The sequence below is a fragment of the Scomber japonicus genome, chromosome 24 (genome assembly GCF_027409825.1).
Source record: "Scomber japonicus isolate fScoJap1 chromosome 24, fScoJap1.pri, whole genome shotgun sequence".
NCBI classification, from domain to species: domain Eukaryota; kingdom Metazoa; phylum Chordata; class Actinopteri; order Scombriformes; family Scombridae; genus Scomber; species Scomber japonicus.
The window spans coordinates 8,403,747-8,421,392 of record NC_070601.1 but is presented as its reverse complement, the minus strand read 5'-3'; the positions used below and the strand labels follow the sequence as shown (position 1 = coordinate 8,421,392).

Below are 17,646 nucleotides of genomic sequence, written 5' to 3'. Positions count from 1 at the left end.
CACCATCTGTTTACCTTTTATTGACCAAACACACACTGCAAGGACCTCGAAGCATGTGACCATCAGCATCTTGAGAACTTCTCATGCACAGTCTGTTATTACCACAATATTAATAAACCAGGCAGAGTTTCTTTATATTTAAAGGGGACACACACTTTAAAATAGGTGTTGAGGTCATATATGTGACGTAATTTACATTTAAAACTTAATTCCACAGTTTGAAAGTGTTTTTTGGTGTCTAGTATGATTTAAAGCTGCAAATATTAATTAATTTAAAACCTTCCCAAGTGACTAGTAGGCATAATGTTACATATATTTTTTGACATTAATCTTAAGCAAATAAATTAGTCACCATACTCCTGCCCAACTAAGAAAACAGAACTGAGTAACAGGAAATGCATGAAGAGTTGGCTGATTAATTTTTGGTTAATGTTGCATCATTCACACAGTGCAAAAAAAAAAAAAAAATCATGTAAAAATAAAATAACAGAACAATGTGTTAACCACTCGTGATTGATTATTTTTAGAAATATAGGATGAGAGGGTGATAAATGTAGTTCAACTGGACAAAGAAAAGATTTAAATTGTGGGTTTTGACTGTTTAAAAAAAGAATAACTATTTTCAGGAATGACAATACAGTAAAATACCAGATGGGTCAATATGAATATCAAAAATATAAAGAAATATTAAGGTTTGAGATCACTTCACAGTTTTAAAGCACCCAAACAAAGCTTTAGATGACTCAATCATCTAGTTCCTCAACATTTAAACACATTTCAACTTGTTAAGAACTTCATGTACCTTCTAAACTTTATATTTCACCAAGAAAGAACATTTATTTTTCCAAACCTGTTTAATAATTCTTTTATACAAAGTAAGTTATTGAAGGAATTCTGGCTGAGAAAAAAACTGATGTTCAGATAATCAAATTGTGCCAGTGCAGAGTTACAAATCTGTTTTTATTGAGAAAGCGACACAAGCTTGTCTTAAAAAAAGGAATAAAAGAAAAAACACTTTCAACAATTCACCAAAAAAAAAGAGAAAGAAAATAACTGTCTTCACTGCTAGGATTAAGAAGGAGGGATTCGGTAGGAGATCAGGTCAGTATTGGCTTCCTTCAGAATCGTCCAGAGCGTTCTCGGTCCCTCGACCTCCGCCTCTCGCGGTCCCTTCGTCGATCCCTGGAGCGGGAGCGTCGTTCCCGGGAGCGCGAGCGAGAGCGGTGCCTGGTGGGAGAGAGGGGAAGAGATTCATTTAAATGTCAAAAACGATGAAACAAATATAATATCTATGCTGAAATATGAATCTTGAACTGGACTTCTATACCTTTTCCTGCGGCGGCCATACAACTCCCTACGGAGTTCCCGTGATATGGGTTTCAGGTGCATGAAGTTGCAGAAGCCACCTCGGGTGCACTCTCTGTAGGAAAGCAGCACATGAAGGGTTAAAACTTACTTTGCATGCATTTGGTTGTCCAGTGCCAAGAGGAAAAGTTGGCACTCACACATGCTGAGGAGCTTGCCAGCCTACCAAGCAGAACGTCTCATGTTTATCTCTCTCCACACTCACGTAGTCCTATCACTGAGAGAGCAAACAACGCCTGGCCCACTGGAAAATCACTGAGAGACTCATAAAAGGAGGGGATTGCACGTTTCCTCCCACCGTACAAGGACAAAGTTTATCTTTGCATTTAAAAGAAATTGTGATAATTCACGTTGTGTCCATGCAAAACATTACGTCTGTGAAACGTGATGAAAAGCATGGCAGGGGACCCAGCAGTGTGTTATAATGGAGTATGCCCTGACCCCAGTTAACTGTTGCTAATTAAAACAGTAATTTAGAAAAAACAGTCAAATCTGAAAACCGATCCACTGGCTTCATGTTTCAGTTGTGCATATTTTTAATTGATTTAGTCAAACTTCAATACTATGGCCACCACCAGATGTCCTTAACTGCATTAACCTGATGACTTTATAACTGTGCATGGCTTTTCAAATAAATTCAAGTTCACATCTTTGAGGTTTTCAGCAGGAAACTCAAAATGTAATCATAGATGTAGGTCGGTGGTGCAGCAGTAACAGTTTGCAGCGTGTATCAAACAGTTTACAGGCATCGCAGTTGTGGTTTACAGCTGCTCATCATGTCAATATAATTACTGACAAATGTCAATCTGAAAGGTTTGAAAATATGTTGAGGTGGTTCCTGGTGCGATTTCAGCTGAGGACTTTTGTTTGCATGTCATACCCATCTCTCTTCATTTGATCGTGTCACATTATCCAATTATCTACATATTAAAAAAGTTTTAGGGGAGATTTCACTACTGTCTTTTATTAATAAAACAGTTTTGAGTGCGCCTACAACCTACAAAATGTCACTCACCCCATTTCATACTGGCGGCAGCAAGCTTCCCTGAAGTCAGTGACGGGTGAGAGCTCTGCGTGGATGGGTTGGGCGTTGAACCAGCGGTTATTCAGGTCCATGACTGCTTTCTCTGCATCCTCCTCTCGACGAAACTGCACACAGAAGAAACGTAAACTTAGGGGTTGTATAATAAAAGGAAAACAATATGACTTCTTGATGAAAGGTGGCCCATTTAAACTATTTATTTCACATAGATTTGTGAAGCATGGCTCTGTTTATATCAAATAATAATTTCAACTCAAGATCTGACTCTTTCAGCTCATTTGTGTTCACCTTTTCTCTTTAATTCATTACAAACCTTCACGTAGACGTTCCCAACGAGGTGGTCGCCCAAGTTATCGCACACGTTCATCTCCTCCACCTCTCCATACTTCTCCTCCATCTCTGTAAACACCTCCTGCAACCAAGAAAAGAACAATTAACCAGAGTCTTATCTTTCTTTATCACTTATCTCATGTTTAAATGTATATGTGTTAACCAGGAAATTGGTTAGCTGAGCTCACCACATCAGTTAAACAACTTCACGGGGAAACCCTGCAGATGTTTTTTTTTTAAAAACATAAAGGAAACTTCTAATAATCATGAACTAGCTCAGATTACTCAGATATGAAGAAGTGAGAAATAAAAGTGAAGTTAACTCAATTCTTTTTTTAACCTGAAAGTGAGGTTTTATAGGTTGGGTTTAGACATGAGTTGGTTATTGAAAGCCTGCCTGGTTATTGCATCATTGCATTCATTTCATTTCAGAAGCAGCTGAGAAATATTAACAATCCTCTGTCATCATCTCTCAGCATGAACATGTAAAGGATTCAGCCTGTTTCCCTCTGATCAATATCTGTCTACAATGAGTTTAATCACATTCTCAAAATTCAAAATTCAGAAAAGACCAAATAAAAAGTGATTTTTCCCTTTTTCTATGTGTGAAAGCAGCTGTTGTGTCACTGCTGTGTAAATATTTACTCCTGTACCCATAAAAAAAAAAAAAAATTCTCGCACATCAGCAAAAACCAAAATCCATTTTGACAATGTCGTGTTGCTCCCTGCAGCTGCACGTGTTACATAAAGGCATGTAATGTAAGCGTGACATCACTCGGTGCAATATGCTAAATCTGAGGACGTCGAACAAGCACAAAAGGTCAATTACCTCAAAGAACTCGTCATAGTGCTCCTGCATTTCCACATCACTGACGGCACCTACAAAATGTCAACAAGAGACAGTCAAGCCGCAGCTATACATGAACAGTGCTTCACAAAGACACATTTTAATACATTTAAACATCTTTTATCATTGAAAACTAACTGTAGCGACATAGCATGATACTACTCTCTATAATAGTTACACGCAAAGCTTTTAAACTTTACCTGTAAACATAAATCAAAAGGGGGGTAAGATTCTCTATGTTATGAGATGCTACAAAAGCAGTCCTCTCTCCCATTTTTTTCCAGTTTAAACTGAAAATTATTCAATGTCCTGTTTTCACAGAAGCAAAGTAAAAACTAGAGCTGACCCCTCTTAGAACCCTCTCTCAGCTGGCAGGGTTTCACCTCTTTTCAAAACTGTCTGATAACATGTACATTATGTTCAGAGAGGTCATGATGTAAAAAACAATCAATCTCTGGGTCAATTATTTAACTAGCTGTGACTACTGGTGCCTATTATATAAAAGAGGATCTCCTATACTGGGGGCAGCACTAGTAGAAACCTGCTTCAATGAATCAGAAGCAAAAGAAAATTGTGTTCTCAATGTGAAACTGTTAAGTGTAAAAGCCAAAAGACACAGAGTTTCTGTTTCAGTTCAGCAAACCAAAAAGTTGTGCACATTATTGCACCACATTGTCTCAAGTAGTTTGAGTTAGGCCGGCGAAACATGCAAAACAGCATGTGGCCGGGCCAGTTATGTTATCTCCAGGGAGTGGTGTGATGCGTTAAAGATGTCCCCCAGAGGACATGTTGCTACACTAAGCCAAATTTTTTTGAAATGTGGCGAGGTGTGTAACAGTACAGTAAAGTGGAGTCGGTGCCCGAGGGTCCTGCAAATGAAGGGAAAACTTACAGTGTAAACCATCAGCAGACTGGGCAGAGTTTTGAAGGTTATGAAGGTAAATGTTCAAGAGGGAAATGGTCTGAAATACAAAACGTAAACTTCTGTGAACCAAAATATAGAGCTGGGGAGGAAAAAAAATGTGATTAGAAATCTTTTTTCTGTCAGTAATCTACGAGCCTTCGTTACTACATCTTGTGAGTTACAGCTAATTAGGCGACGGATAAACTGCACTCAAGCTCACTCCCTTCACCCTTTATTGTAGATTATTTTAAAAGCTTTCATGTCTTGAGATATTTGCACCTTTTTTTTTTAGATCTTTGAACCCATCAGCTACGATTTAGCCAACAGCCAATGTTTCAGGGCTTCCAGTGTAGCCAGCAAATATCCTCTACCATGTGTGAGTCATTGTTTACAGTCCGATTAGCAACTTGAAATGCGGGAATGGATTTGGATTCATGAGTAGCCAGTTTGAATTCAGTTTAAAACCACATTGATACTTTTTGTAGGTAGGTTTCGGCTGAAGCGCTCTACCTTTCGCTCCCCTCATTGACTGTTTACCCACAACCAAAGCTCGTTCCTGTCCAAATCAACAGGAGGGAAACGGATACCAGAACACTTCCAATCCTAAAGTCTTGCCTACAGCTTCTGCATTCATATACACACATACATCTGTTTATAAAGATTAACATAACAGATCATTGTGGGCTTTACATATCTGCTTTAATTCCCATTTTACATTAGAGAGGTACATTTAGTTGGTAAAGTTTAGGTGGTGATTTACAGGAAGTAGTATCTGTTGATTGAACATTTAGTTTTAGAAGTGGAAAAACAAGAAAATCAAACACGTGATGGTGAACTCTTATACCCTGGCATTACTGCTATTATGTAAGCTTGCACAACAAGACTCTAATCTATTCATTCAGGGGGGATGGATGATCGTTACTGGGTTAAGAGTCAAGAGTTGTTTGTGAACTGAATTAAAAGCTTTATGGAACATTATTTGTTATCTTGCGTGGCGCCTCAAACATTACAGATACGATTCAGGGGATGGAAAAGTAAAAACTAAATTAGATAAATAAGCTCATAAGTGCCTGTTATTTTCCATCACTGCATCTATCACTTTTTTTAAATTTCAGATCACGCCTCTTATCAGACTAAGGATGCTGATAAAGAACTTTTGACCAGTTTAAAAGTCACACTAAATGTTCAAAATGTATAACAGCAGCGTGAAGGCGATCCTTTTTAAATTCACTGAATCTCACTAAAGGTAGACTTCAGGAGAACTAACAAACTGATCCTAAAGTAACTCCATTATTCACCTACCTGTATCACAAGTCCTGCCTCAGCTTTTCTACAATGGACTCAACATATTTACTGTACAGCTCTAGGTATCTGACTATAATCAGCGTGGCTTCTAAGTGTGTTTTGTTTTGGCTCTGCACTCCAGATATTACATTTCATTGGGCACACATTGAAGGTGGCTGCAGTAGAGGCCTCGTGAAGCATCACTAGGGATTACCGAGTGTCTGCTAATGCCTATAGACTGTTTATGAGTCATTAACCGAGCTGAAGCTGTACCTCACATCTGCTGTTATATCTGAACGTCACTTTTAAGAGACAGAAGGAGAGTTTGCTGACACATGTTTAACTTACAGCGTGAAGCATCTGCCGTCTGTGCACTGTTCTGGGGATTTCGGTAGATGTTTTGAATCAAGATGGTCTGCAAGGAACAAATAATACACGGTCAGACATCGGAAAATACATGTGCAATCATTTTAGTTGGTTTACATCTTTAAAGAGCTATCCTGCCACATGATCTTTGAAGATGGGACAAACTAAAAAAGCAATGATCGGGGTCATATTTGCTCAACTGTAATCCATCTTTGGGTAAGACCAAACTCCATCCCATCCGGACTTCCCCCTAAAGCCAACAACTTGTACACATAAGCTCTTTCTTTTTCAGAATAAGTCCCCAAAACTGATCCCACTGCTTTAAAGGATGGCTTTAATGAAAAACAACAAAATGCTAAATCAGGGAAAATTCATAATTGCAAAATATGAAATCTAAAATGCAACTGCTGCACAAATAACAAAACTCTAAAAATAAAAATAAAAGACTGACAATGCTGCTTTCACAATGCTGACACTTTGACCCAACTAAATAACTAACTATAACAACCTGAATGGGTTTAGGATAACATTGGGTATACAGACTACTCATACTTAACAAAATGTGATACATAAAAGTTAAAGTTCCTACAAGTTCCACATTTTTGGCATCAAGAGAAACAGGTCACGTCCAGGTCAGGGTGTGAGGTTTGATGAGCCAGAGATGACTCAATATTTCATTAACAGTAATACAAATTACATTAGTCAATCACACAGAGTAGAGTCTGTGTTTTAAGAGAGAGGCCCGGTGCCGTCTTCTTACTCACCTGGCTGAAGGTTGGTTTGTTGTGCAATCTCGAGCAGCGGTCTCCATGTCTGCAAGCACCGATTTTAAAATAGAAAGAACAATTGACCCTGAAAGAGAAGGAATAGTTTCGTCACATTCATATTTATCCACAACGTTTCACTGGAATTGTTACAACACTTGTAACAAATACTTAAATACTTAAGTCATTTCTATGGTAAAAAAACACATATATACTGGTTCCAGCCTCTTAAGTGGGAATATTTGCTGATATTTTTTGTCTTCATTCGTAGTGAATTTAGTCTATTAAATTTCAGAGTGCTGGTCAGAGAAAGAAAAAACTATTTTAAGATGCTGCCTTGGACTCTGTGAAAGGTTGACAGATATTTCCCACTATTTTATGATCAAATAATCAAAAAAAATTATTGGTAGATTAATCAAGGATGAAAAAAATTAGCTTCAGCCATACACAACTCGTTCAATAGGTAACACAACTGAGCTGCTATTTTAATAATACATCATTATTTAGAGTCTCTGAATCCAGCTTTGCAAATGTGAATATTTTATGTTTTTTTTAAGTCTTATGTGACAGTAAACAGAATATATTTGGATTGTGGACAAAATAAAACATTTGAGGACATCCGATAACAGTTTTCACCATTTTCTGACATTTTAGAGAACAGCAACTAATTGATTAATTTGAAAAATAATTATTTATTAACTAATAATTAATCAATAATGAAAACTTAATTTTTCTTTATTTTGGTCTGTAATCAATGACAGAAACAATTAGGTCAAATGCTTAAATATTCAGATTCATACACACACACACACACACACACACACACACACACACACACACACACACACACACACACACACACACACACATAAAGGAGGCAAGTACTCAAGTAAACAATATCGAATATATTGATATCAACACGATAACAACAAATATTTTTAAATAAACATTAGTAGCATGCATTCATACCATTAACCTAGAAATTTTGACATAAATTTAGGATCATATTTTGAGCACTAGATAAATGATGCATACATTGTTTCTCCATAGGTAAATGCAGAATAAAAGCCTATTATAACATATTATTGTGTAGTTTTTGACTACTTGAAGACCACCCCCGTTTCAGATTGCATCTTATATAAATGCATTTACAGTCATGCTCCATATAACCATCATTTTAGTGATATTAAGGTAGAATAAGTACATGTGATTGAAAAAGGGGGCATGTGTAAAATGCTTTTTGCTGCTCTCCACCGGTGAACAGGAACAGAAACAAAAACAACCCGTCCACTCTGCCAACAAGCATGTTTATTAACCAAACTGGTCAACGAGCTACAAATATGTGTTCCCAGTGTTTAAGTTTAATGGCAACAACCTCCAAAACTACATATTTGTGCAGCTGCAGGTTAGCTGAGGTGCCTTCCTGAGTTTCATTCAATGCGTTAGCCGAGTGTTAGCTTCCTCTGGCTAATGCAAGCTTGACTGGGGCGTTCACTGGAGCCTCGGCAACAAACTGAGCCTCACTGGCGATAAAGTCCACATATCTGCAACCTCACTTTGCACAAACCATGCTAATTAAGTGTATATTTAAGTACAAATACTAAATTAAACTTACTTGTCTTTCTCTGTGCCGAAAATGGATGCCAGATACTCCGCCATTTTCGGCTCGTCGCGGACGTTATGGTGCACGTCATTACGTAAAGCGAGGGAGATTGCGTAGTCGTCACTTTTCCGGCGGCCTGTGTTGAGCCTGAAGGCCGCACATGTGCGCTGTTGTTCAACTCTGTGGAGACTTGGGTCCTTTTTCTCAGAAACCCTTCATGTCCTCAGATGCCTCAAGATGTCGCCATAATTAATATGTTTACCAGACTGTATATAAAGTCTCTTCATATATATCTATTTTATTCATTTCTTGTAAATCTTTATATACCTGTATGGTTTTTACCTGGTTTGTACCTGTAATTTTACATGTTCAACTTCCCCTTTAAGTGTAAGTGAGCATTTCCCGGAAAGTAAAAGTATACAATTTAGCCTACTAGTTAAGATAGATAGAAAGATAGATAGATAGATTATTAATCCGGAAAGGAAATTAAGGCATTCAGTAGCCCATATTAAGTCAGGTTGTACATTGAGTCAGTCAGTCCAAAAAAAAAGAAAGAAAAGTCAGTCATCCCTCTTCTACAGTGTGGAGTTATAAAACTGAATTTAAGTTAATTTCAGGGACTTTTAATTAACTTGTGTAATTTTCTCGTAATTTTAGTCCTCTAGGGAAACAGGGAAACCACACAACACTTAGGCTATCTGACATTACAAATAAAAGTACTAGTATTACTAGTGGGGTTTTACATATGACACGTATTGCTAAACTACCCAGGATAAGTTATAAACTCTATCTGGCCTGAATGCAACATTAAAATGCTGCTAACACATTACTGAATCAGTAATAGGTATTAGTCCAGTAGTTCAATATACTATATAATACTAAAATATTCTGAAAGCAGTCACTGTATTTTTATAGTACTGTAAGAGTTGGAATACTGTCATTTGTGGTACTGTAGTCACGAAGGATCTGAATACTTCCTTATATTGTACTTTTCACTACTCTATGCCATTTTTTTTCAACTACGGACAATAAGATCTAAAACATACAAAAATCTCTTAATATGGTGTAGAGTCAGAATACCTATAATACCTTGTACTTATTTAACCATTTAAAAAAAGACCACTTTTAGGTTACCGACTGAAATTGGCCTAAAATTTTGTAATGTAAATGTACATTTGCCTCAGTACTATTGAGAAGACATTTATTGCAGTATTTTTCCAGATTTTTGTATTTCACTTCACTGCTCATATCTCGTCTGAGTTTTAAAGGGACAAAAATTGGACAAATTACACAAGAAACATTAACAGTTCAAAAACAAGCAGCATAGCACTGGATACATTTTATTTGCAAGTATACTGAAGGTTAAGCCCCAAAAGTTCTGGATCCTACATTTCCCATGATACAACTCAAGAGTATTTTGTGTGACCTTTGAACTCCATGCCCCCAAGTCCTAACATAACCTCCCTGATAAAAAAAAAAAAGTGTTGTCCACAGGCTAATAGTGTCTGTTGACAGCAACCACACATGCACATCAACAGTGCTGGCATTAAGCCTAAAGAGGCCACAGCATCCCCATCTCCTCATCTGCACACTTTAAGTCTTCCACTTTAACCACATTGCCGTGCACAGGGCCGCATAAATTTGCAGGAGACGCAGACGGCAGAGTTGAAAGGAAAGGTGAGGGGAGAGGAAGTCGACTTGAAGAACATCAACCACAGAAACTGCCAAGAAGTGATGTAGATACACAGAATGAGACGAAGAATCAAATGAAAAGAGAGTGCAAAAGAAAAAGACTGTAGTGCAGCATGAGGTCTTATAAGTGTGTCGTAGCAGAGTCAGCCCCTGAGACTGTGGGAACCCCCTGATCTGAGATGTTTCACTGCAACGTTGCAAGAGCTGCAGAAGCAAGACCACCCACCGATCTGAACTCACCTTCATTACATTCACCGCCCTTACTTTAAGGAGGAAAGGCACAGAGGTAGGAAGGGAGTGAGCTGTGAGTAGAAAGAGGAAGCAAGTATGTAGTTAAATAACGCCAACCTCAACATCAGCATTTCTGTTTCGTTCAGCCAAAAACATGCTGTGCTCAGAGGAACATTTCCCACTTGAATTGACTGCCACTGGGAGATGACAGGAGGTTATCTGAGTGTTTCCATCATGAGGCTTAATCACAGCTGGACCTTCCTGCATATGTCCATCTTGGCCGGGCTGCTTCTCACCTTGAACGCTGAGAGTAAGTTCTTCTCGCATATTATGCTTCCTCAGTGTTTGTTTAGTATTACCTTTCCTTCCTCTGCAGGTGTAAAAAGTGTTTACTAAGGTCTTGAGAATGAAAGGTCAGCTTGTTGTGTTTTGTGAGGAGAACTTAACGTAACCACTATCCAAATTCTATGGTTGGATCAGTGGCCAGTTTTCTGTCAAAGTCATGAATTTTAAAGTGCTGACTTTATGTCCACATTGGATTTACATTAAATACACACATGCAAAGTACACTGGAAGTTTCTATAATGTTCAAAAGACCAGAGGCCAAAGAAATCCTCTCGCAAACACGATCAACGACCTAGTTTGGCGCAAAAAGTCGTATCGGAAATCTGTTATCGGAGTACGTCGAACATGTTTACGATGAGTGTGATTGTTTCTTGAAAATAACATATAATGAGCTACAGTACATCTTAACGTATCTTTAAAAGGTATGTCAGTTTTATATTGAATGACTATTGAGCTGAAATAAAAAATATATATATCACAATGTCGTTGCCAGATGCTAAAAATGCTATTTTCTTCCAAACCATGAAGGTGTTTTTGGAGTGCAGTTGTGAGTTTGAAGGAAACCATTAAAAAAATCATAGAAACAAAGAGGCAAAAATAATTTAAAAAGTAGACTGTACTCATCAGCTTCATCAATACTCAACCCACTTCATGTTCCTAGTGTTTTTGAAGTGTTGATTAAGACTTGAAAGGTCATGATTTCCATAAAAAAAACCCATAAAAACACAGCTGGAATTTCTCATTCTAAAACAAACAAGAAATAAAAAAAACAGGATGAGGAAACCGCCTAATTCTTATAAATGGGTGTGAATGACTATTTACAGTCATGACCGCAGTGTCAATGACATTTATCAAGTGAAGTTGGACCTGTGGTTTTCTTGCGCCGTAAACATGTCTTTGTGGTCGTGGGGGGCGACGAACGAGCATTGAGTATTATTTAATGACTCACAATGAGGCCAAGGAGCCAAGAACATCATTTGTTCTTGGCTATTTCAAAAGTACTTGACTCAAAGCAAAATCACTACTATTACAAAGTGTGAATACCCACGAAACACCTTAAATAAAAGAGGAAGGTAGTGATTTGAACATAACAGCTACTAAATTGGACCATGAATAAGAGATTAGATTTTTAAAGTTCTCGTAATATCCGGTGTGTAGTGTTGGAATTTACAGTTTTACGCTTCGTGATCAAGTTTATATGGTTCATAAAAGGTGTTGCACCGAGGTGATGTCTAAAATTTTCCCTTGAGACAGTTTACGTTAAGCCAGTTTAAACTCTCAGTTCCTCTAACTGTTGGATCTCATGCAAATTGTATTTCCACTCACCACAAAATGTCACAGATTCGTTTTTCTTTCATTTCATATGATTAGTGTTTTATCTTTTCTTCATCACTGCATTCAGCCTTCAACCACTTTCAACTTGCTGTTTAATATTCTTCTTATTGTGACGGTATTTTCCCCTAGACAATAGGTTCACAAGTTTTCAAGTCTGTCATAAAATAACAGTCAGATGCCCAAAAGACTGTTGAAACATGTTTTTCCCTATGTGTAATCATTCGTCCTGTTCATACCGACCGTTAGAAGATCCCCTCCAAATGTATTTACAATGTAAGTGACAAAATCAACAAATTGCATTTTAAAGTTTATCTGAAGCTTATATGAGGCTTCATGAGGCTGACTGAGTTAGTCAGCCATATAAAGTGGATATCTAACACATTTGCTCTCCTTTTGTTAGTGAAACATTCCCTTTATGTCTCCATGGACAGTGTTTTCCTGTCCAGCTGCAGTGGAAGAATCACAACAAAAACTGGCACTAATATATCTGGCACTAAAAAGAGCAACTTTGAAAGATTTTGAAGTGCTTTGACTCATTTGGCCAGCTGAAGCCACAAATTATCTTCAGATGAAAGAGTGTGGCCTTTGTTTGGAGGGATCTTCTATAAGACTTCTAATGTGTATTTTAGATATTTGACTACCTTTAACAACTCCCCTCGGCCACATCCTATCGAAAGAAAAACTATTTCTTGTTGAATGATATATTGTGGTATACTGTTGGTCTAAGGAAACCTACTTTTACGGGTTTTAAATTCAGAGCCATAATGCAAATTTCCCCATTGTGGGAACAATAAAGGAGTACAGTATCTTATCTTATTTTATCTTCTTATCTTATGTGCATTTATCATTTGCTCTATCTGATTGTTTTATGGCAGTATTATTATAATTTGTATCAAGCATGGATGAATATCTTTCTCATTTGCACTCTGCATGTGTTTGTTTTCATTTATCTCTTTCAGGTGGAGATTCTGACTGTGCCCCAGAAATTAAAGTGCGCCGCAACACAGCTTATAACACCTCACTTGGGGAAAAGCTTTGGATTGAGTGCCCAGTAACTCTCTGCAACAGTTCACAACCACCAATCTCCTGGAAAAAACTTGAAAAAAATGCTGTTCCTATAAATTTCAGCAGGAGCACTCACATTAAAACAAAGTGGAAAACTTTAACTCCTGTAGATAGGATATCGCTTTTAATCTTCCAAAACATACAACAAAGTGACTCAGGTCAGTATCTGTGTGAAACTGGAGGCAGTGTGAGCCACTTCATCAATGTGTCTGTCAGTGGTAAGTGTGACTTTTTCAGTGATTAAATACATCTGGACTGGATTGTACTTACCTGGTATTATTAACTAACCTCTGTTGTGTTTTATAGACAATGTCAAGCACCCAAATGATACACAGGTGAATGTAACAGGTGAGAAAACTTTATATAGTTTCTTTGATTGCACATGCTTTCATAGCTTTACTCTAATCTGACTCCTAAAACATATTTGTAGTGTACATACAAAAAAAAACTGCCTTCATGCTGAATGAGACTTCCTTGTTTTCTGGCAGTCACATCAGGATCGGACCATAAACCACTGGGAGATCAATGGATGTATGTTTACTCTGCTGCTGGGATAGTGGGATTTGTCGTCATAGTGACAATTATATCTGTCATATCAATGCGAGGATGTAAAGGTGAGTAGTTCAGATTTTTGATTCATTAAATGAAAATTCTCTTTTCCCAAATGTTCAAATCAATATACCAGGCAGTAAATATTAACCGGTCTATTTCACCAAAATGTCCACCATGCAGGGACACCGAAGAAGGAGACACATACTGAAAATCAGGTAAGAATGATTTCAAACTTACCCCCATCCTTACATCATTTTTATTCCTTCAAACATTCAAATGCAAAATGCTTTTTTGGATGTTTACAGTACATTGTAATCCCCATGGATGAGCAACCGGCCTCACATGGAAGGAGAGGAGGCCCATCTGTCCCACCATCAAGGCGATCTACGCGGAAAAAGACACGGTCCTCAGAACCTGATGAGTTACCAAGAGAGCATGTTTATGGCATGATAAAAGACGACCAAGAGACACAGAGGAATATTTCAGAGGATGAGACTAGTTCTGTTGTGTACGCTGCCCTCAACCATCAGCTGCCACGAGCATCTCCAGTTCGGCCACCGAGGCAGATAGATGAGAGTTCAGAATACGCAGCTATCCGTGTTTCTTAAAGACCCACTGGCCATCATTTCAAAGCGGATATGTCACATTATTTGGAGTAATAGACTTGTTAATGGTGGCCAGTGTGACAATTTGATTCATTCGACGAGGCTAAACAAGAGGATCTCATCAGGAGCCCAGGAGGGCAATTAAAGGGGATGACCCCAACACCAGGAAGGGTTGCAAGAGAGTCATAATGTGCGGATTCTGAAAACTCGTCTTGGATATCAACAAATATAATACAAACTGATCTCTAATCAATCAGTCTACATGAGACTCCAAAGATTTGCTCCATAACTTAAGTGCATAAGTTACCATCTCCACAATTTGGTCAGTACTTTGACGGCCTGGACACCTGCCTGATTTGACCTCTGCTCAGGTTGAAGTTGGGTGGAGCTATGCTGGACATTGTGTCATCTTCTCATCTTGACCAATACGCCTTCCCTGCAGGAAACACACAGTATGTAAAACACAGGTGTAAATAATTGAATGAGTTTAATATATGTTATATGTTATATGTTTAATATAACTTGTGATTTTATTAGTATGTCAAATCAAATCAAAATGTCTGCTGTAAGAATTATAAATATGTACAATGTCCTTTCCTGCAATGAAGCTAACATAATGTTTGAGATAAATCAATGAAGAACCGTCTCTACAACGCCTAACAAACATCTAATCAGGCAAAATAAGTGAAACCACCTGTGGAGGTGCACCATGGTTGTGAGTCATCTCTGAAATTCTTGCAGAAAACATGGGATTATTGAGAAGTATAAATATGTTTTATTGAATTTTTAACTTTTATTTTATGAGTTGTCTTCAGTTATTTTTTATGCTGAAAATTTAGCTGAAGGTAAATGAGACTTAAAGTTTGTTAGCGTGTAGCGAGCAACAGCTACAAAACTGAGGACAACTAGGTATTTAAGACTGCCTTATTTGAATCGCAAAATTGTTGTTGTTGTATTATTTTGTTTGTATTTCTGTGAAATGTTGCTGCTTTTAATTCCACTTCTGCCAAATGGTGCAAGAGTTTCATAAAAGTTGTGACCTGGCAAATTACAGAAGCTTCGGTCAATTCCTGCTTTAATATGGACTTTTCTTGGGAGCATTTAAAGGGCGAGTTTAATAATATTCTAAATGTCTTACTGTTGACAAATCCCATAATGCACCGGGTGACTGCTACTGAAAATAGTCCGCAATGAATTCAATATGTTCTCTTGTTTGAGTAAGATTTCATAAAAACTACAATGCCCGGCTGTTTCAAAAAATTAGTTTTTCAAAGATTAAACTACAAATTTGTGCCCTACAGTAGGAATCAAAGGGCTGAATGCTACAGGCAGGACAGGAAGCCATAAAGTATTGAGAGACAGACTAAAGCTGTGTTGGAATTTAAAGGGATTTGTTGACAGTAAGAGAAATACTGAATCACAGCAGTCCTTTATCATCCTCTAAGATATATAAGTAGATAAAGGGAAGAAATCAGCCTACAAAATCCTCAGATTGTAATATAAACGCCCAAAGCAGCAGCATCTCTTACCTAACTCAGTGTACTTCACACAATTCTTGCAGGCTGTCTACACCTAATACAGATGTGATTGTGTTTTTGGTTTGAATGTTTTGTATCCTGCACTCACTGTGTGTTTACAACTGTGATTTTGTACTGGTTGTGCACATCCATGACTTGAATTCACTCTTTTTTGAGTAGTGTCATACCTGATAACAGTAATGGTTTCATTTCTTGCAGCCTATACTTTTATCAGCTATTCACTCACTTTCTGACTATATGAATGACTCAGCTTCACTGATTTTCTTCTATAATTTAATGTTTCACAACCTGTTGGGAAATAGAGAATGTAATTATAATGTGATCATTTTGTGCAATTAAATAACAGCATTTCTATGTATCCATTACTATTTGATTACTGAAAATTAAAATGATATGTTTATATGATGTCATTACTGCTGACTTGCCCCCCCCCATCCCCCCATCCCCTGTAAATCAATCTAATACCACATGCTAGTGTAAATGTATGTACTGTATATAATCACGTACACTTGAAAACCCCCTGTGCTCTGTGATGTGTTAAACTGAATTGGTGTTACACGTAGACCAAAGACTGCCATCATGAAAAACAGGAAGTAAAGTCAATTGCCTGTCATTGACTGTCTTGAAGAGACCTTCAGTGATTGCTGATTTACAGAAGTGGATAGCTGATTCCTTGCTTGTTTTGCCACCATGAGACCCAACCACGCCTTTACCATCCTTCATATATCCATCTTAGTGTTGCTCCTCTTCACTTTGGATGCTGAAAGTAAGTTATTGTTATTCTTTCTAAGCCGCTCATTCTCATTTTGAGCAGGTCTCTAACTTGTGTTTTGCATGTTAAATCTTCTAAAGACTCAAAAGGCTTTAAATATACTCATATCTTGAACTTGAAACCAGACCAGGTGTAAATGTATTCTCCTCCACACAGAAACACTCAATGGGGGCAGCATTTTCAGCCAAAAATACTCTTGGAAGTGAAAGTGGTTAGACTAAATATAACTCTATGAGGGAAATAGTAAAATATGTTCATAATGTACTGCCTTACTCTGTGAACAACCAAGGTGGGTTTTATATCATTTGCTGCAAAACTGACAAAAATTGAAGTTGTAAGACAGGTCTTTGATGCCCATAATGCAAATGTTGGTTTATTTTTTGTACCTCAGGATGACCTATCAGTAATGGGGTTGTGGTAAATTTCAGCAAAACCTCCTCCAACTATTAACGGGAGAAGATGTGACAGTTAAATCAGCTTTTTTTGACCACTTGTATTGTTTCACTTGGAAAGGGTGCTTGTAAAATGTTCACTCCGTATTGTAGCTACTAGAATAGCATTTCAATGATTGGGTTTTGCACAAAAGCAGCCTATGTATAGCCAAAGATTGCTCCATAATTCCATGAAAATTAGCCTCTCCAGAAAAGGCTGCATTTCTTTCCAGATCTCATCTCCTTCATTAAGATCTTCGTCAACATATTCGAGTTAAAAGAATAGTCAAAGGCCAGATGCAGAAAAGAGCCTTAACCACATTATCACAGATGACTTTCCACAGCCTGCCACGCTGGCCTGCACTTTCAGTTTGATTGTTACAGCTGCAGCATGAAAAACTTTTTTGTCAACTTTCTTTATCATTCTTACTGTCTCTGTTTTTTTAAGTGCATTCTGTAATCATCAGCTAGTATCAACCTTTCAAGTGATGAAATTCAGTCATTTCTAATCTGTAGTTTGTCTTTTTCTACTTTTGCAGGTGAAGATGATGACTGTGTCCCAGAAATGAAAGTGC

At 37.6% G+C, this 17,646-nt stretch overlaps 2 protein-coding genes across 3 annotated transcripts; one reads left to right on the top strand and one right to left on the bottom strand.

Annotated features, from left to right (window-relative positions):
- Positions 1 to 856: 856 nt before the first annotated feature.
- LOC128354420 (splicing factor U2AF 35 kDa subunit-like) lies at positions 857 to 8,561 on the bottom strand. Of its 2 annotated transcripts, none has more exons than XM_053314662.1 (8): positions 8,518 to 8,561; positions 6,903 to 6,990; positions 6,121 to 6,187; positions 3,567 to 3,616; positions 2,721 to 2,819; positions 2,381 to 2,514; positions 1,328 to 1,420; positions 857 to 1,227 (listed from the first exon to the last, which is right to left on the bottom strand). In XM_053314662.1, the coding sequence occupies exons 1-8, from the start codon at positions 8,559 to 8,561 to the stop codon at positions 1,119 to 1,121; spliced, it is 684 nt and encodes a 227-aa protein (XP_053170637.1). In that variant the 3' UTR covers positions 857 to 1,118. The 2 variants fall into 2 exon arrangements, with proteins under 2 accessions (XP_053170637.1, XP_053170638.1); XM_053314663.1 differs by lacking the exon at positions 8,518 to 8,561 and adding an exon at positions 4,477 to 4,546 and having other exon boundaries at positions 6,903 to 6,975.
- A 2,014-nt stretch (positions 8,562 to 10,575) lies between these two features.
- On the top strand, positions 10,576 to 14,640 carry LOC128354038 (B- and T-lymphocyte attenuator-like). The gene is made up of 6 exons (XM_053314282.1): positions 10,576 to 10,738; positions 13,068 to 13,391; positions 13,480 to 13,521; positions 13,662 to 13,787; positions 13,906 to 13,940; positions 14,031 to 14,640. Exons 1-6 carry the CDS (start codon positions 10,633 to 10,635, stop codon positions 14,331 to 14,333), a joined length of 936 nt encoding a protein of 311 aa, XP_053170257.1. The 5' UTR covers positions 10,576 to 10,632; the 3' UTR covers positions 14,334 to 14,640.
- The last annotated feature ends 3,006 nt before the right edge of the window (positions 14,641 to 17,646 follow it).